A 24,235-nucleotide genomic window follows, 5' to 3' on the forward strand; every position below is an offset into this window, starting at 1 on the left:
GCCTACAGCCTGTGGCTCTCTGGTCTTAAATGGCTTCCTCGTCTCTGATTCCAGAGACTTCGGGAACCGACTCACTGTTTGAGTAGCACAGAAAAGTTTCTTCCGGTGGGGATGGTGTTTGTATTTGGGATTCCTTCAGAAATGGTGTGCTCGGGGTGCCTGGGTGGCTCAGTGGGTTAAGCCTCTGCCTTCAGCTCAGGTGATGATCTCAGGGTCCTGGGATCGAGCCCCGCGTCGGGCTCTCTGCTCCGAGGGGAGCCTGCTTCCCCCCCTCTCTCTGGCTGCCTCTCTGCCTACTTGTGATCTCTCTGTCAAATGAATAAATAAAATCTTAAAAAAAAAAAAATGGTGTGCTCCAGAGACTCAGTCAGGACTTGCTAGAAGGTTCCATGTCCCAAGCTACAAGTCAACCATGGAGATGAGAAGACTCTGAGGCAGGGTCCCCAGCCCTGAGGAGCACATGTTCCCTTTGGGGGAAAGATGTCCAAGAGGCAGTGGTGTCACCAAAAACCCTTTGAGGCCACAGAGCCCTGGCTTGAAATCCTAGCTCTGCCTCTTGTGAGCTGAGTGACCTACTCGAGCCTCAGTTTCTCATCTGTACAATGGAGAGAATAGCACCCACCTTACAAAATTATGAGCATTTGAAATTCCACATTACAAGCTCTGGAAGCTAACGAAGTGTCGTTGTTAGTGCTTGAAACCATCGTAGACCCCAAGATTTTATTTTATTTTTTAAAACTTTAATTCCAGTAGAGTTAACAAAGTGTGTTAGTTTGAGGTATACAACATAGTGATTCGATAATTCTATATGTTACTCTGTGCTCCCTATGATAAATGTACTCTTTAATCCCCATCACCTGCTTCACCCTTCCCCCTCCCCTGGACCCCAGGCTAAGAAATCAGGTTGTCCTTTTTGATGGCAGAGGCCCCATCTTCTTTGGGGCGGGGCGGCGGGAGATCGCTACAGCACCTGGCATACAGCAGACACGCAATAAATGCTTGCTGAGGGGCACCTGGGTGGCTCAGTGGGTTAAGCTGCTGCCTTCAGCTCAGGTCATGATCCCAGGTCCTGGGTTCAGGCCCCGAATCGGGCTTTCTGCTCAGCAGGGAGCCTGCTTTCTCCTCTCTCTCTGCCTGCCTCTCTGCCTACTTGTGATTTCTCTCTGTCAAATAAATAAATAAAATCTTTAAAAAAAAATGCTTGCTGAATGGAGAAATGAAAACCCGTTGCACACCCCAGATGGTGGACATTTGGGGGAGAATATTGGGCTCCTGTGGCCCAGAGCAGGGGTCTCTCGGGGTGATGAAGGAGAAATTTTCTCCAGAGATGATGCATTTGTGAAGTTTCTCCAGGACAAGCTCTCAGCACAGATAGATCCCCTGGTCTGTATCAGGCCTAGGGGGCAAACCTTGGCTTGGCAGGTGGCTGGCGCTCAGTGAGTGTTCAGTCACCGAATGAATGAATCGTAGTTTGAATGGGAGGGGGGCAGTGAGTAGGAGCCAGAAGACATTTTAGGTAGTCTTTGTGTTTTCCAAAGGAGAAACCAAAGGCACCCAGAGGACAATCCAGTTGCCTTGAGACACATAGGCATAGAAGGAGCTTGAAAGGTTGCGGGGGGGGGGGAGGTAGGAGAGTGAAAGACGAGACTTGAATCTGAATCCTCATCTGGTGATTGCACCGGGCGTCAGTCCTGAGCCCTCTTCTATCTTCACAGCCACCAGGACCAGCTACGTCATTTGCAGGGCCTCCTGGAAAATGCGGGTGCTTCCTGTCCAGTAATTGCTAAGACTTTCAAGATGGCGGCCATAAACCAAGGGTGGGATCCCACGGACCACACGGAGCGCATGCCCAGGGAGAGGGCCCTGTGACCACTTTATTTACAGGCGTAGAAACCCCAGCTCGGACAGGCTGCACATTTTACCCGGAGCACCCCATCTGTCCTCGGGTGCCCAGATTCAAACCCACGGACCTTAGCAGTCATCAAGTCTGCTCCTTCATTGTGCTGACCTGTCCCTGAGCACCCCCGGGGGCTGAGCGTCTGAGTGCTCTGACTTGCAGTCTGGCGCTCTGGGCAGGGAGGAGAGGAGCTTCCCTGCACCGCCCCCACCCCGGGCCCCGGGACCTGACTGCTCCCCTGCTTCCCTCTCCCTCCCAGGATGGAAGGAGACAGACCTCCCTCCGCCTCCCCTAGGGGAAGATTTATTCCTGGGATTGTGTGGGTGGATGCGTGTTTGTGTGGGGGCTGTTTGTCTAAATTTAAAGCCATCATGCCAGCAACAGCCTATGAATGTGGAGACTGGTGAGGTCTCTCCTTAAGAAGAATCAGGAATAATTTGAAGGAGCAGGTGGCCCCCCCAAACTTCTGCCCCAGGCAGGCCCCAGCCCTCTGGCAGCAGGGGGTTGTAACAGGAGATGGGAATGAAGGAGAGCACTCGTGGTGATGAGCGCTGGCTGATAAATGGAAGGGCTGAATCACTTTATCGTTCACCTGAAGCTAGTGTAACACCGTATATTCACTCACTGGAATGATCATCGCAGGTAAGACACAGCTGCTGGGGCCAGATGCCCGTGGGGGACCTCGAGAAGCGGCCTGTGTGTGCCCATTTTACAAGCTGGGAAACAGAGCCTCAGAGACGGGCCATGCTCTACTGAAGTCTTAGGTTAGGCAGAGACAGCTAAAGTAGGATTTCAATGATGCCAGTACTTTCCAGAAACCCCATGCTCTCATCCAAGCCTCGGCTACCTACTGGACTCAAACATGAAGTTAGCAACGGTTGTGATTGTGTTGAGACCCAGCAGTGTGCCTGACCCTGTGCTAAAAAGTAGTTTATGTGCATTCCTGGAGCAAATCCTTTTTTTTTTTTTTTTTAATTTATTTTTTTAAAGGAAGACTCCACACCCAGTGTGGAACGCAACACAGGGCTTGAACTCACAACCCTGAGACCAAGACCTGAGCTGAGATCAAAAGTCAGATGCTTGACCAGCTGACCCACCCAGGGGCCCCTTGGACAAATGCTTTAAAACAACCCATGAAATGGGGCCACCATCCTTATCCCATTTTATGGATGAGGAGTCTGCAACCAGGGGAGGTAAATGGCTTCCTCTCCTGCTCAGTGCTGGTGATGAAGCCAAGATCCCAACTCAAGTCTCATTGACCTCAAAAATCCATGCACTCTCCATCTCTTTCTTTAAACCATAGCCAGTAAGGGAAGAAAGAAAAAACAGGCAAAATGCAAAAAAAAAAAAAAAAAAAAAAAATCCCTCATACACCTTCCCTGCGAGAGGTAATGTCTTTATGTACATTGGTGAGTTTCCATCCAGCTGTTTTTCTCTGCCGAAGGGGACAGTCTTGCTCCAGGCGGCTGACCTTTGGTGTTCCGTAATTGCTGAGCGATTTAGAGATGCCTGGAAATGTATAATTCACGCGCTCGTCTTTCATCCTGGTCACTGGAAGGCAGCGAGGCATGGCTGTTACCTGGGGAGAATTTCAACCTTGACACGGGAGGAGATGGGATCTTATGGGCTCAGAGCAGAATTTCAGAATCTCAGACCCTGCCAACATTGAAACGGACCCCAGTATCCCAGCACAGAGCGCTAGGCGTCAGGGATCCTGGTGTTGGAGCTGATGATCTCTCTGACGACAGAGCAGTAGGGGAAAATCTTAGAACTGAGCTGTAGAAATGATTTCACTCTGTGCGTCTGGAGTCAGAGGGACTCAGAGTGGTGTTCTGGTCCATTCCTCTGTTCTTTTGGTAATCCCAGGGCATAAGGGGCCATGTCTGGTCCCAATGAGAAGCTTTGGTTTCTGGCTTTATGTGTAACCCTAAGCATGTCTGGGTGTCACCCAGGGTCTGCTGTCTGTCATTTGGGAGTCAGGTTGGAGGCTTCCTGCCATGTGCCGTTAATGGGGATGGAGAAACCGGAGTGAGTCCGTATGCATGCTTGCTGTGAGGAAGGGTGACAGGTTCGGGGGTGTCCATGTTCATGCATGCATGTGTCTCTTCTTGATGACGTCCAGATGGTGAAACAGGGGGCTGGGGTATTGTCCATTTTTGGCAGTGGTTACCTTCTTGGGAGGGGACATCTCTGTCGGATGCCAGCAGATCCCCCTGGGCCACTGAAGTCCACACTGAAGTCCCCAGACCCCTGTGCCTTCTAGAAGGGGCTCCTTTCCCTCACTCCCAGCTGAGGGGTCTCAGAAGGAGCACCAGCTGCCCGGGCACACTCTCTGGAGAAAGCCCTTCTGGAGCCTTTGGGATCAGCACACTCACCACACAGAGGTCCAAGGGGTCAGAGGTTGGTGGTCGCGGAGGTCAGAGGTTGGTGCTGCAGCCAGAGGCAATGTCACAGGAATGTTGTGATTAAGCTTCTGGGGTTGGACAGGCCAGGGATCAGGTCTTGCTCTGCTCTACTCACCAGCTTGGCCTTCTGCCCAGGTGACTGGCCTCCCCCACCGCCCACCCCAACTGGCTCAGCTGTAACGTGAGAATAAACCCAACCTGCCGAATAGAGCCACGGGAGAGAAGCAGTGATGCAGTGTAAGTGGAAGGGTCTGGCACACAGTAGGTGTGCAATAAACAGCAGTTTATACATTGTCCTTTTCCCCCAGGGAGGACGTCATGACTTTCAGCTGGGATCTAGGAGGTCTGGGTAGAGTCACTGGCTGACTCCACCTTCCCCTTTGGGTCAGTGAGGAAAGTGGCCTGGGGATTGTGAAGGGTCCTCCCTCCAGCTTTGATGGGCTGAGCACCTACCTCTTGGTTCTGCTCTAAGAACAGAGGGGTCAGTGCACTGGGAGGGGAGAGAGCTTGAATGTGAGCAGCTGGGCTGGGGGCTCAGAGACCCCCTCCCCCCAACAGACAGACACCTACATACACATCTGCACACCCATACATGGACCTCTACACTTACACACACACAACCATACATACAAACATGCATACACTTACACACCCACACCTACAGACACACACATGCCTACGTACCCATCTGCACCTGTGTACATAGACCTCCACAGCCACACCCACACACGCACACCCCTATGTACATGCACACCCACACCTGCACACACACACAAACGCATAGATATAGACATACATACATACACACACCTACACAGACATATATACCAACCCATACGTAGATACGCATGTACAAGCATACTTACACCTACACAGACAGACAGACACACACACACCCCTACAGGGACACAGGCACATACCTCTCACACATGCACACATATACAATAATAGCTTGGGCAGAAAGACGTTCCTGGGGGATTTGGGGGTGGGAGCAAGGGTTCTTGCCAGGGAACCCCCTGGTGAAAACAACCCTCCATGGGGCGCCTGGGTGGCTCGGTGGGTTAAGCCTCTGCCTTTTGGCTCAGGTCATGAACTCAGGGTCCTGGGATAGAGCCCTGCCCTCAGGCTCTCTGCTCAGCGGGGAGCCTGCTTCCCCTTCTCTCTCTGTCTGCCTCTCTGCCTACTTGTGATCTCTCTCCCTCTGTCAAATAAATAAATAAAATATTAAAAAAAAAAAAAAAGAAAAGAAAGAAAAGAAAACCTCTCCTGGGAGCAGTTGCTCACGGGAGCTGTCCCTGGTCCTAAATGAGAGTGTAATCCACCTTTGCCAGCTGGGAGCCAGTAAGTGTCCATGGATGGCAGAGGGGGAGAGACATGAGCACGGGGAAGAAAGTTGTAGGGCCTCATGCTTGGTCTGGGAACTGGTGCTACCTGGCCTGGCTTTGTGACCCTGGGGAACCCTTGAATCTCTCTGAGCCTCAGTTTCCTCATCTGGAAACTCGCAGACTTATTCTCACAGCTTCTAAGGACCCTTTGACTCTATGATTCTATGGTGGCATAAAAACAATAGTAATAACGATGGGAATAGCTAAAACTTAATGAAGCCTTTCTTGGGTTCAGGTTCATGGGAGGCATTGCACATGAATGAGGGTTCTCTGGGCCTCAGTTTTCCCTTCTGTAAAAGGAGACTGTTTTTCAAGGCCAAGGATTTCCAGACTTCCTTCCAGCCCTTTGTCACCTGCTCTGAGGAACTTGCTAAGAGAGTAGGCGCGGGGGTGGTCTTTGAGCTCTGGGGTAGGAAGGCCCTACGCCTTTCTCCGCTGTGGTCACCACAGGGGAGTGTGATCTCAGCCTCCATTGCTGAGAAAGGGCCCAATAGTAAATATTTTAGGCTTTGAGGGGGTCACATGGGGTCTGCTGCTGCTTATCCTTCTTCATAACCCTTTAAAAATATAAAAGCCATTCTTAGCTCTAGGGCTGACAAAAACAGGCCAAGAGCCAGTTTGACCCGAGGTCACAGTTGGCCAACCCTGATAGTGACAAACGTTCTCACTTCTTCTAAGGGCTTGACATCTCACATGGTCAGGTCAAACCCCGAGCCTGCCCTTGTGGCCGGAGTTTTCCCCTGAGCCCCACCTAGAAAGAAACTCCCCAGCCACCACTGATCGCTTGGCAGGTTCCCAGCTCCACCACTCAACAAACATTTCTCCTCTCCAGTCCCACCTCAGGGTCACAGAGTTGTGGGCACAGTCCTCTGGGACAGGAAGGGTCCTCCCAAGTACCCTCTGCCACCTCCTCACGTTTCCTTGTGGGAGACAGGTGTGGCTCACGCTGCAGTTCCCACAGGCCCCTGGGTGCCAGGGTCCATGCCCCAGCGCCCGGCCCCTTGTCCTGCTTGCTCGGACCCTGCCCACCCGCTTCTGGGATGTGCTGGGCCCCTTCCCACCTCCCACTCTGCACTGTGTCCCCTCTGCCTGTGACAGCCTTGCCCCAGATCTTTCCACGGTCACCCCCATTCTCATTGATCAGCTCTCCGCTCCAATGCCGCCTGATTCTCAGTGGGTCCTTCTGCAACAATGCTACCCAGAATGTCTCTCCCCTGCTCTTCTCCATCACAAGAGCTTTCAAGCAATTTTAATGGACTTACAGCGAGAAAGACATTTTACAGTTAGGATCCAGTATACACACACACACACACACACACACACAACTGAAGCAAAAGGTTCACAAGATAATTCTCCTTTGCTGCATGTCAAGCTGTAACCGTTTGCTCTGTTCCCCGCCCCCCGCCCCCCCCATCTTCTTCCCTCCCCTCCCCTCCTTTCTACTCCCTTCCTGCCTTCCTCCCTAGTCTCTGATACCCCCTGTAGGTTTGCCCCTGTGGGTAAACATTCTGCCCAGAATCACCAGAGCCATCCATTATCTCCCCCAGACAATTAGCAACCTATTAAGGAACTGTATGCAAATGTGCCCTAATTGACCTGCGACAGAGCAGCTCCTGGAGGAGAAGGATGACTCCAGATGGCTTAATGATAGGAATTTAGGGCCTTTCTTTAGACGTCCCTCTTGGGGAGGAAAGTGATCTGGGCTCCAAGAAAGGCTGCCAGCTGCGTGTCTGACAGGAAAGGCCAGGGGACTGGGCGAGCTGCACCTTGGGCTGCTTTCATCAAACCCTTGACAGAGGGGAGCTGCTACTTACCCCTCTCAAGACCCTCCCCCACTCCATCCCTTCCTGTACCTCAGCCCCTTCTTCCAGGCCGGAGTTTTAAGGGCTTGTGGACATCTGCTCTGGTGGGTCCCGCCTTTTCAGGTGTAGGATTGCAATCCCCCCTTTTAACAGATTTTTACTTTCTTAAAGCAGTTTTAGGTTTACAGCAAAATGGAGCAGAAAGTACACAGATGGCCTGGAGGCCTCCTGCCCCAAACCTGCGCTGGCTCCCCCACCACCAACATCCCGCAGCTGAGTGGGGACATTTGTTACAGTGGGTGGATCTATGCTGACATGTCACTGTCACCCAGAGGACACAGTTTATGTTCGGGCTCACTGGATTTGGACAAATTTGGACAAATCTATAATGACCTGTATCTGCTGCTCTGGTATCACATAGAATACTGCCCTGCCCCCCAAATCCTCTGTGTTCCTCCCTATCCTTCCTTCCCCGTCCCCTGCACCCCTCGGCAACCACTGATTTTTTGACTGTCTCTCTAGTGTTGCCTTTTCTAGAATGTCCTGTGGTCAGAATTGTATGGAACATAGCCTCTTTGGGTTGGCTTCTTTAACTTCGTAAAATGGATCGAAGCTTCTGCCATATCTTTTCATGGCTTGAGAGCTCATTTCTTAGCACTGAGGAATATTCCATTGTCCAGATGTACTACGGTTTAGGTAACCATTCACCTGCTGAAGAACATCCTGGTGGACTCCACGTTATACTGGTTACGAATAAAACTGCCGTAAGCCTCTGTGTGCAGGTTTTGGTGTGGACCCTGTGCTCAGCTCCTTCAGCTGAATACCAAGGAGCGTGAGTGCTGCATCACATGGTTAGAGTATGTTCAGTTTTGTGGGGCTGCCCTTTGAACCCTACCCCCAGTGAACTCTTATTGAGTCCCTGCTGTATACACAGCCCCATAGTAAGCGAAGTGCCCACATCTTCTCATTCAGCACTGACTCTAGGCCTTGCAGGCTGGCACGTGGCCTGCCATGAGTCAGGAACCCAAAGCTTTCTTGGGCCCTCTGTCTCTGTCTGTTTTCTTCTTCCTCTCTTTGCAGACTAACTTTAGATCTTTCTTTGGCTGTGTGATGACAGCTTCTTGTCCAAGCAACAATCAGAGAGTATCATGTCTCAGATCCCATCTCCACGTTCTGGGGGAAGGGGGGCAAGGACTGATTGGCCAGTTTTAGATATGAGTCCACCTGTGGTCAACAGCAATGGTGGTGGCCATATTATGGGGTACAGACATGGCCACCGGGGCCTGCCCCCCATGAGCAGGGGCTTGGAGGTCACTCACTAGACTGACCCCCCAGAATGGGTCCTCCACACCTACCATGAGTAGTCAAGACTCATCACAACAGCTCATTGAATCTTCATCCTTTTCTGAGGTGAAGTCTGGACCAACGGTATTGGTCATGAGAAGGGGGGAGATGGTTTGTTGAATTGGCCAAAGTTGGGGCATAGTATGACCATCTTTTGAGAAATTGTTGTGTCCATCTTGGTGGAATGTGGGGTCCGGAGCCAGGCTTCACCACTGCCTAGCTGTGTGACCTTGCACAGATGCTTAACCTCTCTAAACCTCAGTTTTCTCATCTGTAAAATGGGGCTAACCAATGAGACCTTTCTTTTAGGAGGGTTAAAAGTGCCTGACACATAGTAGGTGCTCAATGAACAAGAGGACGTGCAATTATTACAGTACTCTGTCTTTGACACACTTTAGCTTGTCTTTCCAATGAGGCAGCATAGATTGGCCACATCTTCCAGGTGAGGAAACTGAGTCTTGGAGAGGCAGGCCACTTGCCAGAAGATCCCACAGCCACCATATGGCTGACATGGGGTCAAACCCGAAATGGCTGCCTCTGGATCAGATCCTTCTCCACGGTTCTCCCCTGCTGGTTTCTATTCACTGTGGCCCCAGCCTGATTCTCTGCAACAAGTGAAGAAGGCCATAAAATTTGCTTGTGGAGCAAGAGGCACTAGAGTCATTACCCAGGGAAACAAAATTTTAATATTTATTTTTTTAAAGATTTTTTATTTATTTATTTGACAGAGTTAATATTTATTTTTAATGGGCACCATATGCTCCTTTTGATTTTTTTATTTAATTACATCATGGCAGATGGCTGGGTGTTAAAGGCCATTAAGCTAATGGCACTTTGCCTTCTCATTTATTTTCCTAAGTTTTGGGAAAGATGAATGATAATGGACACGGATGGCAAGCTGTGGATGCTGGGTGGTGGCGGGTGAGTCCCGTCCTAGGAACAGAAGGAAGGAAGTGCGGGGGCTCCAGGACTCTTCCTGGAGGCCACGTGAACATGCAAAAGGCACAGGCCGATTTTAGGAGCCTGCAGCAAGGTTTTCCCCCTGTGGGCACACACACAAATGTGCACAATCTGGGACACCATAATCCCACATTTCGAGTCCCCAAAGCAAGTCTGTATGTACTGAAAAGTGCCCATTGTACCTTTGCACAGAGCAGCCAGGAACTGGGGAGATCCCACATGGCAGGTCCATCATGGACCCAGTGGCATCGTTATATGGCGGACACCCATGAGGGGAAGGGTATGTCCTGGCGGGGCGTCCACACACCATGTAGGGGTATAAAGTTCTTCCTCAGGTTCATTGGGTTAAGAAAATTCTAGATTCTTGGGGCACCAGGGTGGCTCAGTCATTAAGCATCTGCCTTCGGCTCAGGTCATGATCCCGAGGTCCTGGGATAGAATCCCACATCGGGCTCCTTACTTAGCAGGGAGCCTGCTTCCATCTCTACCTGCCACCCTCCCCGCATTTATGTTCTCTCTCTAATAAATAAATGAAATCTTTAAAAAAAAAAAAAAAAGAAAGAAAATTCTAGATTCCTAAAGACCATGAGTGAAAACCACAAGACTGGCATATAATTTATAATGGCATTTTGGGGGCTATTTCATGACTTCTTTCATTTGCTAAATGGCTGGTCCAGGAGCAGGAAGGATGAGAAAGAAGAACTTTTTTTTTTTAATATTTTAGTTATTTATTTGACAGACAAGAGATCACAAGTGGGCAGAGAGGCAGGCAGAGAGAGGGGGAAGCAGGCTCCCCACCGAGCAGAGAGCCCAATGCGGGACTCGATCCCAGGACCCCTGAATCATGACCCGAGCCGAAGGCAGAGGCTTTAACCCACCAAGCCACCCAGGCGCCCCAGCACTTTTTAATTAGACTTCCTGGAGAAGAAGTGTTTGAGGGATGGTTTTCCATGTCTCCAAGCTCAGGAAGAATCTTTCCATTGAGGCTGGGATTCCCCGGCGCGGAGGGGAATAGGTAAGGGGGAGCTAGCTGTTCTGGTGATCTACTTGGTGGCAGCATATCACAATTTTGAGATCTAGACAGTTGGGCACTTGGATTCATGCTCTGTGTCTTGCAAGCTATGTGCTTGGACAAATCACTTCATCTCTGTGAGCCTTGGCTTTCCCCATCTATAAAATGGGTGTAATTATAACTACATCTCATTATTGAGAGGTCCTATGTTGCCTTCCAGGAATCTGACAAAGATCTACGTACAGGAGATTAACCGTAGGGTTACTTATTTATAAGGGAGGAAAACTGGCAATTTCCTCCAGGGAGAGTGAGGGAGGTTGTAAAAACTGACCACCTGACAGTTACCCCATCCCAGGGTAGATGGAGCCAGGGGTGGGGTTGTTGACTCACCAGCTCCTGCCATTGCTTCCAAATGGCTTTTGGGAGTTAACTCCCCGGGGCGGGACACATACGATATCCATGAAAGACCTATCAGATTGGCAAAACTGCAAAAGGCTGACAATGTTGAGTGTTGATGCTGATTTGGAGCAATAGGAAAGCCCATACTCCTACTGGGAAGGGTGTGCTTGGAGCACGGGTATCAGGAGATGACAGGTTCAAGTGTTTGCAGCAGCTGGTGAGGGAGTTTCATTCTACCCCAGCCATACAAGCTAAGAATTAATGACACAGAAGCTCTGTGCAGGAAAATGGGGTCCTTCTCCTGGAAAAACAAAAAACAAGCAAACAAACCAGAACAAAAATGGGTGCTGGGCAGGCAAAACTACATACATGATCTACAAATCATTACAGTAAGAGGTAACACATAGGTGACACTTGCGTACGTGAACTCATTTGGTTCTCCCCCGGATCCTATCAGAAAAGTACTATTATTTCCCCCCATTCTAGGGATGGAGAAACTGAGGAACAGAGAGGTTTAATAACCACCTCAAAGAGTCCTTGAAGGGATTAGATGGCCCAGTGGGAATAAGGTGCTTGGCATAGTGCCTGACACAAAGTGAATCCCCAGCAAATACTGGTGATTTCTGGCTAATACTGTTATCATTAGGCTAAGACTAAAATTCTGTCTCTGGTCTGGGCTCCCAGCTTCTTGGAGAGCCCCGGGTGCATCTCCTACTCAGAGTGTGAAGAAATCACAACCTGGAAGCTCTTTCTTGGCTCCCAGGCTCAGATGGTCTGATGGGTCAGCTGGTCCCTGGGCAGGTGCCCTCAAGTCAAGTTCAGGGGGCTAGAGAGAGAGAGAGGGAGTGCCGCCTGCCTAGGCTCATGGGTTTCCAGCAGGATCTGCCTGCCCCCCAAATCTGGAGGGGCAGCTCTACAGCCCCCCCAGGGGAGGGAGCAGTGGGCAGCTGAACCTCCCATTTTCCTTCCCCGCAGGGCAGCTCTGCCCTGCCAGTCATTTTCTTGGCAGCTCGGCACCAGAGGTTCATTCGGTGCTAAAAATAGGCTGTGTTTAGACACTCTGAGACTCCAGCTGGAAACACGAGCTGCAGTAACCAAATGCTGCGGTTCTTGCAAAGGCAGCCACTTGCCCTCCCCCTGGTGGAAACTCACACTGGCTCCGGGGAGGGAAGGCAGGGTAGGCATCAGGTCATCCGCCACGTTCAGTCGATGGGGAAACTGAGGCTCAGAGTGTGCTCATGCAGAACGGAGATGGATCGAGCCTGAGAGCTCATGGCGAGCACTAGCTCCAGCCCTTGGTGGGCTGTCCCATCAGGCCTTTCCGGGACCCCAAGAAGAAAACTCTATGGTTGACCCTTTTCAGAGAAAGAAAATCGCAGCTCACAGAGGTGAGGGTACATGCCCGGGTCTCATGCCCGTAAGCGACAGGAGAGAATGCTGACGGGATTGTGGTTTCCAGCACGTAATGGGCCAATGAAGACCGAGAGGTGAAGGCCCCCATGTGCCCCCTGCCTGGGGTTGTAGATGCGCTGTCTGTGGGCTGGGAGGTCCCCTGCCTTACGAGATTGCTGGGAGGAAGGAGTTTGTTCAAATGTGTTTGCAAAGCCTTTGAAGGCAGTGTCCAGCGTGTGGCAGGTGTTCCACAAATGGCATTTGCTTCATGTCCCCGTTCCCTTTGGGTCAGAATTTCTGTCTGGTGAGAGAGACAGAGAGAGGGAAAGAGATAGAGAGCAACCTGGGGATGGGGGAGTGACAGAGGGTCATGAGAGGCAGAGAAGTCTTCCGGGTTCCCTTGGGGAGGTGAGACTGTGGCTCAGTGGGGGGGCCTGAACCCCAGGACCACCCACAGCTGAGAAACGGAAGACACTGTCCCCACAGAGTCCTGAACATTGTTCTCTGAGGCTGTCCCCAGTGTCTGGTGACAGGGTTTAGGTTTAAGCCCCCAGGGGAGGTCAGTCCCCTGACTCTTTTCACTCATGTCCTGTATGTCTTAGGGACTGCCTGTGCTCCAGATGTTGGGGCTCACTTGGAGAGAGAACAGACAGGATGCTACCACCTCTGTGGAGAGCCCAGCTTCCGGGGTGCCCTCCCTCCCAGCCCTGGCAGGTGTGTGGGTGACTCAAGTCAGCCCCGCCCCCGGCCCCCTGGAAGGAGCACCCCTCCTCACAGTCCCTTCCCGGCTGGGCTGCCTTCACTCCCCACATCACCAGTGCCTCCATCTCTTTTTGTTCCCTGCCAGCTTCTAATGAGCTCATTATCCTCTTAAAACCCATTTGGCACCCACTTAGAGAAAAGATGTGTTGAAATAGAAAAGAACGAGAAGGGAACAACAAAAAAGGACTAGACCCAGAAATATCCTCAGAGAGACAAAAAGCCACAGGGAACACAACAGCCAGAATCTCTGTCGTCTCCACAGCAGCAAATGTGCTGCTGAGGCAAACGCCTTTGAAGGCAGCTCCCACGTGCCCTTGCAAGGAGCGAGGAGCGGGGTGGGGACGTGCTTTCCTGGAGCGCCCATGCCAGGTCCTCGGCGACTTCTTTAAATGCAGTCCTCCCAGCTGTGTATCTTTGGGGAGGTGTCAGGATTCTTATGCCCACTTCACAGGCAGGGCTTTGCAGCCGGTGAGAACAGGTGTCTTGACCCATGTCACGCCACAGGTGGGTGGAAGAGGCAGGTTCTGAACCCAGGTCAGTCCACCTCCCGAGCCCAGGCTCTTGCCTGTCTGCTTTGGGAAGGGCTGGTGTTCCCCCTGCCCATCCCCATGCTGGCTGCTGGCTGGTTCTCATCCTGGCCCAGCTGCAGAAACATCTGGCCCGTGTGTGATCTGCGCGGAATACCATGGGTCATCCCCTACTGCCTGGAGGCTGGAGGCTTTCAGCTTGATTAAGAAATCGGTCTTTCTAGAGTGCCGGTGTGACCACGAAACTTCACTGACTCCCCGCGCAAGCCATTAGAACCCCAACCAGACTCTTGCACTTGGCCTTCAAGGCTCGCTGTGTCTGTGTGGCCCTGGATAGATTCCTTAATCTCTCTGAGCCTCACTTATCTCCTCTGTGAAACGGCTACAGTTCTCTCTCCTAGGATTGGTGTGGGGATTGAGTCAGAGTCCATACGTGTTCAGAGCAATGTCTGCACATAACAAGTGCCCAGGAGACATTAGCTATTCATATTATTGCTGTTGCTTGTCTTCTACGTACCTCTCCGGCAGGATTTATCACTATCTAGTACAGCCGTTTGGTATGATGGTTGATTCAATTGTTGTCCCCCTCAGTAGACTCTGAATTCTCTGAAAGCGGGACCCTGGGCGATTTATTCCCAAGCACACACAGTAGGCGAGCAACACATGTGTTTGAATGAGTGAGGAACAGGCAGATGGCCGGATGGGGGGAGAGCCGTGTGAATGAATGGGCTGCTGTAGTTCAGATGGATGGAGACACGAATGGGGGATGGGTGGATGGACTGAGGTGTGGGCAATGGATGGATGGATGGATGGATGGATGGATGGGTAGGTGGAATGATGGATGGATTAAAGGATGCTGGGCAGATAGATGGATCAATGGATAAACAGGTAGTTTGACTCCACAAAAGCATGGATTTGGGGCTGTTTTGTTTCTTCATCTATTCCAAGTGCCTCGAACAATCACTGGTGCCCAGTACGTGCTTAGTACTTCGTCCCAGAATGAATAGGATGGCATATGGAGGACTGATGGAATCTACTTCGAACCACAGTTAAACTCCTATGTTGCTCTGGACTGGAGGGGCGTGGTTACCCCTCTGATCTTCCATTGGCGGCCAGTTAATCCTGGGCATTGGCCAAGATGGTCACGAGGCCCCCTGCTGGTGAGAATATGAAATCGCATTGGCCAAAAGGCATATTCTGTTTCCTAATTTACATTCTGTTTTCCTCTTGACTAATGATCCTTAACGTTTACTCATAAAGCAGTGCCCTCAGCCCTCTGTGCCCATGACCATTTTCTGAGGGCACCTTGTTATAACTGTAGGTTTCCCTTTCTATCAGAAATTCTGGTTGGAGAGGTCCAGAATCTTCATACTTGACCAGGCTCTCAGGTGATTATGAATCAGGGGCTCTTGGACCACGCTCTGAGGACCCCCTGTCAAATGAGTGAGTCACTGGTCACTGAGAGGCAGTGGAGATGGGCTACTGCCTCAGGGTCTCTCTCCCAATCCCCCCCGATACCCAGTCTGGATGGGAAAAAAGCCAAGTCATAAAGGCAGTGGTTATGAGCTGTGGTTTTGCCTTTGGACTGTCCTGGGTTGAAATCCTAGCTCCACAACTCATTGGCTATGTGGCCTCAGTTTCCTAATCTGTAAAGTGAGGAAATGGTTACCTCCCCTAGGACCACTGGGAAGAATGAATGAGTAATACAAGTAGAGGGTTTGACACAAAGCTGGGCATACTGTAGGTGCTAAATAAATGCAGAGTGAATGACTCTGTTGCTAAATAGTCCTGATTTCCAGGAGAGAGGCTAGGACACTGATCTATCCCACTCTGGAATGTGAGCCCTGTGAAGGAAGGGGCTTGGCCTCTCTGGTTCACAGAGTTATCTCCAGAACTTAGCACAACACCTGGTTTATAGTAGGTGATCGCTAAGTATTTCCTCAGGGTGGTAGGGGTGGGGAATTAATTTGATCTGGTTCAGAATCAGCCAGGTCCAGGAGGCAGTTCAGCAAGGACCCCAGGAGGTGTTTTTCGGACTTAAAACAATTCATGAATCCGTATATATCTGACAAATATATAGGAAATAGGGGGGTGTAAGAACTTGGGCTTGTCCAAGATAAAGCTTGTCCCAAAACATGGGCCCTGTAGGAGTCAAGCCTCCAGATTCCCAGTTTGGTTTAAAGAAAAAGGGAGGGATTCTAGAAGACCCGGCACTATTGCGTGCTTCAGGACATGGTTCCCTCACTTCTCTGGGCCTCTACATCCCCCTTGAGAAGGTTTCAGGGATCCTTTGAGGGTCTCTGTGAGGGAGCTTCTTAAATCTGTGTTCGTGCTGCTTTGCAGGTCGCAGCCCCAAGCCTTAATGCTTGAGCCGATGGAAGCCCGCCCGCTTCTGTTTCCATGAGGTGGACACGCTGAGCTTGGCTCCCAGCTGCAGAAGGGACCAGAAAACTGCCCTGAGTGAAATCATCCAGACCTGACAGGCCTGAGGAGCCGGGAAGAGGCGAGAAGTGAGCTGGCAGATTTCTCCTGCGATTGCTGTGGTCAAAGTTCTTTGGGAACTCTCTGTGACAAAGAACAAGATGTAGGAAAGTGGGACCAACTCCTGGATGTTGGGCCTCTTTTGTGGCCCAGAGAAGCTCGCCTTGACCACAGGAGGGTCCTGTTCTCTTGGTCTCGGCCAAGTGCCAGACTTGGCCTTCTGCTCTGGTTTTGGCCATCACTTTCACGGAGGAAAGAAGACTGCAGACCCCCAGGGGTTCCATCCCTAAGGGAAGCTTGGGAAACGCAGCCCCCTCCTTCCCCTTCCTGAACCCCTGACCTACCAGCCAAACTCCCAGCGAGCCAGTCCGGAATGAGCCTGCTATGGCCAAGCTCTGGTTCAAATTCCAGCGGTATTTCCGCAGGAAGCCCGTGCGTTTCTTTACCTTCCTGGTGCTCTACCTGACGGCCGGGAGCCTGGTCTTCCTGCACTCTGGCTTTGTGGGCCAGCCGGCCGTCTCCCAGAGCCAGGCCAGCCCTGCCGCAGGGGTCCCGGCTGAGGGCGCCGAGCTGCCCTTCTTGGGCGACCTGCATCTGGGCAGAGGTTTCCGGGACACGGGCGAAGCCTCCAGCATCGCCCGCCGTTACGGACCCTGGTTCAAGGGCAAGGACGGGAGTGAGAGGACCAAGCTGGGTGACTACGGTGGAGCCTGGAGCCGAGCCCTCAAGGGGAGAATCGTCCGGGAGAAGGAGGAGGAACGAGGTAAGGGGTAGACAGGGATGGTGGCCAAGCAGAAGGGAGGGGCTTGGAAGAATATAGCAAGAGCCACCAGGTCTCAGCATATAATAGGAGCCAGCTGCCATATAGTCACTGCTATCAGCATGCTGGGGTGGCGCTGTAACCCCCATTTCGGAGGAGAAAGGGGAAGCTCAGAAATTAAGTAACTTGCCCAAGGTCACACAGCTTGTTAACAGCCAAGCATGGATTAGGACCCTGCAACCATTGGAGTTCAAAGCTAACTCTTCCTCGCAGCCTTCTCCGTCTTGTTAAATCAATAACACACGAGAATGAAGCAGCATCTATTGAGCACCTACTGTGTTCCTGGGACTTTTCTAAGCCCTCTACGTGTACTAAAGTGTTCCTACGATTCCACATGGATGGTGCTGTTATTCCCATTCTAGGGAGGAGGAAACAGGTACCACAAGCCCAGGGCTGTGTAGCTGGTAAGCGGTAGAGCTACTGTTCTCCCACATGGCCTGTCGGTCGCCTCACTGGATCTCTTGGTGATGGCTCCCGGAGGACATCATTGCCCTGGGCACATGTCCTTGCATTTTCTTAGCCTTTCAGTCAAAAAGGGCTCTTCTTTGTGAGTGCAGTACCTTATCTGATTTCTACCCCGGCCCATGGACTTGAGCAAGGAGCATGATCCTACAACCAGGTTACACTTTGGGAAACTGAGGCTTGGTGAAGGGGGACCCTTGCCCAAGGCCGGAGAGTGGTAGAGTTGAAATCAAACGCTACTGGCCCGAATGCTTGGCCCCCTGACAGTCTCCCAAAGTCGGCCAATGTCTCCCCCGCAGCTGGCCGGCGTGTCGGGGAGGAGCTCGCAACCCTGCCAGTCCGGAGATGAACACAAACGCACGTTTTGGGAGTCCGGACCAGATGGTTTGGGAAGATCCAGCACCAATCAGGACAGAAGGAAATCCTCCCCAGCCTTTGTGTTTCCTGCCACATGTCACACTTCCGCTGTGATTCAGCGCCTAGAAAACCCCTTCTCTCCCCACAGAGGGAAGCAGGATAAGTGGTGGGACTGCCCCTCCCCCATCCCCCGCAAACACGTTCCCCTGCTTCCGTCCCACCCCATACCTGGCTCAGGAGCCAGCCAGGAGACCCCACCATCCCGCCCTCAGGGATTTCCTAGAAGCTTCCTCTTCAAGAACACTGCGTTCACAGGGAGGTGAAGGAGAAGGTGGGAGGTGGCAGAACAGATTGGGGGACTTGGATTTGTATTCCACTTCTGTCCCAGCCAGCCATGTGGCTAGGCACATGGCTTTACCTTCTCATGCTTCAGTTTCGTCATTTGTAAAGTAGGGACAGGACCCCACCCGCCTGGGCTTTTCCTGAGAGCTCACTGAGACAGTGGTTGTAAAAGCACTTGGCACATAGTGGGTTCTTAAAGGTGGCCAGGAAACTCTCGTGGATCTGCCTGGGGGAAGAGACCCCATCCTGTAGGCACAGGAGAGGTGTGAGGTGCTGCACTGATGGAGAAATCAGGAAGTGGCTACTCTTTCCTTCTCCACCCACTTGGCTGTATCTCTCCCCAGCCACTGCCAACTCCTTCTGGTAGTTTGCAAGCCCCAAATTTGTCACAAGCCCACACCTTAGGCTATACTGTTATTCCACTTAGGATAAAGTCCAGAGTCTCCTACTGTGGCCATCTTTCGGATCTCATCTTGTAGTACTACTTCTGTCCCTCTTACCACCACACCCCACCGTCCTTCTTCCCTTTCTCTGAATGCACCAAGCCCATTCCTAACACAGGGTCTTTACATGGCCAATTCCTTCTATGTGGGATGCTCTTCCTCTGTATCTTTCCATGGCCCCATTCCTCCCTTCCTTTAGGTCCCCAGTCAAACCTCACCTTCTGGTAGAAGCCTTCCTAAGGAAAATAGCCCCACTTTGTACCTGGTCACAACATACTCCCCGGTTATTTTTGTGACAGCACTACCAACTTACCGTCACCCAAAAGCATCCTCTTGATGTCTTTGCTTCCTTGTCTGTAATCTGCCTCCCCTACTAGACTGTTAGCTCCGTGAGGGCGGAGATGTTGCCAATCCTATTCCCACCATTCCTCCCTACCGCGGGTGGGTGTTTCTGTTCATTCAGCACCTGGGACAGCACCCAACACAGGCATAGTGCTCAGTACCTACTTGTTGAATGAATGAAAGATCAGATGGACCCGTGAATGAATAATTACCCTTCTGTCTGGAGTGCCTCTGAGGGTCAACTCCATTCTTCCTCCAGCTCTCATCTTCACTCACCTCCAGGAAATTGTCTGTGATCCCCTGCCAGATTTGATCAAATGCTCCTCCTTCCTCTCTGGTCTTTGTCAGGGCCCTTAGGCGAATGATAATCACCTGTGCTTGTCAAGGTTCCAGATAGAATATGAATTCCTTGTAGTGCAGTTGATACAAACAACACTCACAACACCTCCCAGTTGTGAGAATGAACTCACTGCCACTACTACTAGCAGTTATTATCAGTTCTTGAACACCTACATCATGCCAGCCACTTTCCGGTTTGTTTTCCGTATGTTAAAGATTTTTTAAAATTTTATGTATTAGAGAAAGAGAGAGTGCAAGAGTTGGGGGAGGGGCAGAGTGAGAGGGAGAAGCAGACTCCCTGCTGAGCAGGGAGCCCGATGCAGGGCTTGTTCTCAGGACCCCAAGATCAGAACCCCAAGCCAAAGGCAAACACTTAAATGAAGGAGCCACCCAGGTGTCCTGTTTTTTACATAATATTTGAATGGAATGTTATATGTAAGATGCTTATCACCTCTCCTAGTTCATAATAATAGGTCACTTAACCAGTGTTGTTACTGTCTATAGTAGAAATAATAACTACCACCTCTTCAGTGATTGTTGTGGTCTAGACCATGTTGTAAGTGCTTCATTGCCTTACTTAATTATCACAACAACTCAGAAAGTTAGAAACCACTGTTATTCTGTTTCACACATGGGAAAATCTGAAACTCAGAAACCCAGGTCACATGGGTAGACGTGAGGAACTGAGATTTGAAACAAGGTTCATTTCATTCCAAAGCTCTCGAGCCTTTTTCTATACCACGCTAACCCCTCTGCCCCTGGACATTGTAGATATTTTATAAAATGTAAAGAGAGAAGAAGAGAAACTAAGCAAGGAGCCGGAGCCTAGAGCTCACAGCAGGCAGTCTTCAGAATCAGGCGGCGTTATTAAGAAAACACAAATCCAGCCTGTCCTTGATTAACTTATTCAGAGTTCAGCGAGGAAAGACAACATATTAGATTAACACTAATAAAAACAAGATGCTTCTCTGACCTGACGCGGAACACACTTGGTTTTTCTCTGAAGCTGCCAAGGGCTCTACTTGATGCAGTGATGCGGGACTTGGGCTGTCAAGGATTCAGAGCCCATCCCGGGCTGGGAGGGGAGGGAGGAGCCACTCCAGGGCTGGGCTGGGGCGGGTCTCACTTCCGGGGTGGGGCTGGCACTTTGGATGTACCACGCGCACCTTGCCAGCTCCTTTAACCTCCCCCAGCCCTGGGAGAGCCTGTGCTCTGAGCCGCCAAATCAGGGTCCTCCTGCCAGTTCTGTAGCTTGCTGACTGTGCAGCTTTGGGCAGGTCTCTCCACCTCTCTGAGCCTCCGTTTCCTTTTGCGGCTAAGAAGTACCTAACAGCAGCGGGCTATCCTGCAGATTACCTAAGACGAATTGATTGTGGGCTAAGTGCCAGGCGTGCTTCCAAGCACCTTGTACCTATTCCATCCCACAATCTTCATAGCAACGCAGCGAGGTGCACACTATTGTTAACCCTATCTCACAGGGAGGAATCACAGGTACAGAGAGGTTATGGCAGTTGCCCAAGGTTGTCCAGCAGAAGGAGGGAGTAAACTAGTGATGTGAACCCTGCTCTGTTGAGTCTTACCTCTGAACCTTGACCATCGTAGCACCTCACTTCTCGGTATACAGGAAGTGCTCAGCCCAGAGACTGGCACATAGCAAGCACTTAAGGCATGGCAGCTTTTATTATCAATATTATAATCCTACAGGAGAAAACAGAGAAGCATAGAGATGATGGGACTTGCCTAAGGTGACACAGCTAGTCACAGGCAGAGCCTGTGCAGAAACCAAATCCAATTTGATTTTGAAGCCCAGGCATGAAGAAGAACAGTAGGGAGAATCGAACTGCAATTTTGGAAAGAGCAGCGGGGCACCCATTCCCCATCTTCTCCAGTTGAAGATACAATCTTTGCGGGCTGTTGAGGGTCCAGTCTATGTCAGGGACGGTGTATCCATACCCTCAGCTTCCCACGAGGTAGCAACTGGAGCCCCTTTCATGGACAAAGAAACTGAAACTCAGAGAGGTTAAGTGACTTAAACAATGTCGGGGGCTGCCTGGGTGGCTCAGTGGGTTAAGCCTCTGCCTTCAGCTCAGGTCCTGATCTCAGGGTTCTGGGATCGAGTCCCACATCAGGCTCTCTGCTAGGCAGGGAGCCTGCTTCCTCCTCTCTCTCTCTCTCTCTCTCTCTGCTTGTGATCTCTCTGTCAAATAAAAAAAAAAAACAATGTCACACAGCTGTCAAGAGGTGACTCCAACCCGAGTCTGAGCCTAAAGCTCTTATTCTTAACCACTGAGCTGTACAATCCCCACCTCACTCCATCCATCCGTCCATCTCATAGTTATCACACGCCCCCTATGTCCCCTGCCCAGTGCTGTTTGGTGGAGACACAGGAATGATTCAAGAGCAGTTTTCCCTCTGAGGAACAGTCATAGTCCCTGGGGAGGCAGACAGGCAAGTAAAACGAAAAATTTGTATGTTCAAAAAATAACTTGGTCCTGATTATCAAAATCACATGTGCTCATTGTGGAAAACTTAAAATGTGTAGAAAGAGAGAAGAAAATACAGATAAAAAAAAAAGAAAATACAGATCATCTGCCTGCAACCACCGTCTACCCTGGGTGTCTTGCCTGTCTCTTTCCTTCCCGCGTGTATTGACAAAGCACATCTTGTATTTAGATAGCATCGCGTCTTGCATTCACCCATGCTAACACCTTTTTTTGTGGTCAGAATTCTTCTGAGATGAGCCTAAATCATTTCTGGTTTGAAAAAGGAATGGACATTGTCTGGAGAATTGTTTAGAACAGCGTTAGGGAATGGTGGGGTCCAGGGGATCTGGCATCCCAAGGGAGGGATCCTGTTCAGCCATCGGAGTGTATCATGGCTGCCTTCCTGGAGGAAGAGATTATTGAGCTGAGTCTGTGGGATCAGTAGCCTTTTGGCCAAAGTGAAAGATGCATCTCCTGTGCCCCACGGAAGCCTGGGTACGAGCAGAAAATTTTATTCTCTGCACTAGGAAACTCAGACAGCGCTGGAGTGGTCATCTTGAAGGATGGAGAATTCAGGATGGCAGAGAAAATAACTCCTGAGCCTCTGCTCTGTGCCAAGCCTGGTGCCAAGGCTCAGTGTATAGGTTAATCCTACTTACTTTAACAATACCCCTTTGTATTCCTATTCTAGCATGGCTATAACAGAGCAGCAGGAATTAGGTGGTTTAAAGCAACAGAAATGTATTCTCTTGCAGTTCAGGAGGCCAGAAGTTCAAAATCAAGTTGTCAGCAGGGGCGTGCACTCTTTAAGACACCAAGGGAGAGCACGTTCCATGCCTTTCTCCTGGCTTCTGGCATCGCCAGCAACCGTTGACGGTCCTTGGCTTGCATCTGTAAAACTCCTGCCTCTGCCTCTTTTCACATGCCTTCGCCTTGTGGCTCTGTGTCCTCAGACGGCCATCTTTTTATAAGGACACCAGTCCTATCGACTGCCGTGCCATCACTTTGATATGCGCTCGTACCTCAATGAATCACATTTGCAATGACCCTGTTTCCAAATAAGGTCACATCCTTAAGTTCTGAGTGTAGGACCTCAGCCTATCTTTTTTGGGGTGTGGGCGGGAGAAGCGGAACACAATTCAACCCATCCCCTCCCCCACTTTCTTATTCCCACTTTCCAGGCAGGATAATGATATATCCAGGAGCTCAGACTGAAACCCAAATCTGGTTGACCCCACAGCTGGTTTTCTTCCCACACTCCGTAATCCCTCCTGGTTTGTGGAATCTACTCAGGGATAGTAAAGAAAAGGAATACAGATCTGTTCGTGTTTAGTTATCCTTTTAACAAATTACCTTTATTGAAGAGAGCAACTTTTCTTTTTTTTTTTTTTTTTTTTTTTTTTAAAGATTTTATTTATTTATTAGAAAGAGAGAGAGAGAGAGGGAGCGAGCATGAGCATAGGTAGAGGCAGAGGGAGAAGCAGGCTCCCTGCTGAGCAAGGAGCCCGATGTGGGACTCGATCCCAGGATGCTGGGATCATGACCTGAGCCGAAGGCAGCCGCTTAACCAACTGAGCCACCCAGGCGTCCCGCAACTTTTCTTGAAAAGGAAGATTAATTGAAGCAAAAGGAAAAAAGCAAAAGAAAGGGGGGAGGGGAACCCACAGTGGGGAGGGCTCTGTTCCAGCTGCCTGTGTTCTCCCGGGCTTCCCGCTGATAAATAGTCCAGCCGGGGCGACTCTGCCATTTCAGCAATATTTGAATAGCTGCAGAGATGAGCTGATAGATGGTGTGAACTCGGCCATTTATCCCCCCTCAAGTGGCCTGTGATTTTGCCTGAGTTTTACACACCTGGCGTCCCCCTCGTCTTGGACACATCGTGCCACCACAGCAAGATTTGAAGGCAGGGCGCTGGGGAAACCGCTGAGGCGGGTTGGCGGGGGAACTGCAGTGATGAGGTCAGCAGGTGGCCGGATGACGGCTGTGCTGACCGGGGTCTGCGGGGAAAGACGCTCTAGCACTCGCCCAGGCCAAGGAGGAAACATTCAGAATTTGCTTCCTGACCCACAGAGTTCAGCCGTTTCATCAGGTCAGAGTGTGTAACACACCCATGTTTCTCCAGGGCATTCATGAGGGACCATGTATCTCCCCTCCACCCCACCCCACCCCGTTAGAGCACCCGTTGTGTGAGACCTTGCAGCCTGATGTCTGGCCTGATGGGAGGGACGGAAAGGAGGTAGCACAGCACTTAAAAGCCCAGGTTTTGGGACAGATGGACGTA

At 50.9% G+C, this 24,235-nt stretch overlaps 1 protein-coding gene across 2 annotated transcripts in view; it reads left to right on the top strand.

Moving 5' to 3' along the window:
• Positions 1 to 24,235, top strand: part of WSCD2 (WSC domain containing 2) — a 129,527-nt gene that overhangs the window by 60,148 nt on the left and 45,144 nt on the right. For both annotated transcript variants that reach the window (XM_047697724.1, XM_047697723.1), the window contains exon 2: positions 16,229 to 17,129. In XM_047697724.1, the coding sequence (XP_047553680.1) occupies positions 16,751 to 17,129 (379 nt within the window). In that variant the 5' untranslated portion in view covers positions 16,229 to 16,750. The remainder of the gene's footprint in view (positions 1 to 16,228; positions 17,130 to 24,235) is intronic.

Source organism: Lutra lutra, chromosome 12, assembly GCF_902655055.1.
Source record: "Lutra lutra chromosome 12, mLutLut1.2, whole genome shotgun sequence".
NCBI lineage: Eukaryota > Metazoa > Chordata > Mammalia > Carnivora > Mustelidae > Lutra > Lutra lutra.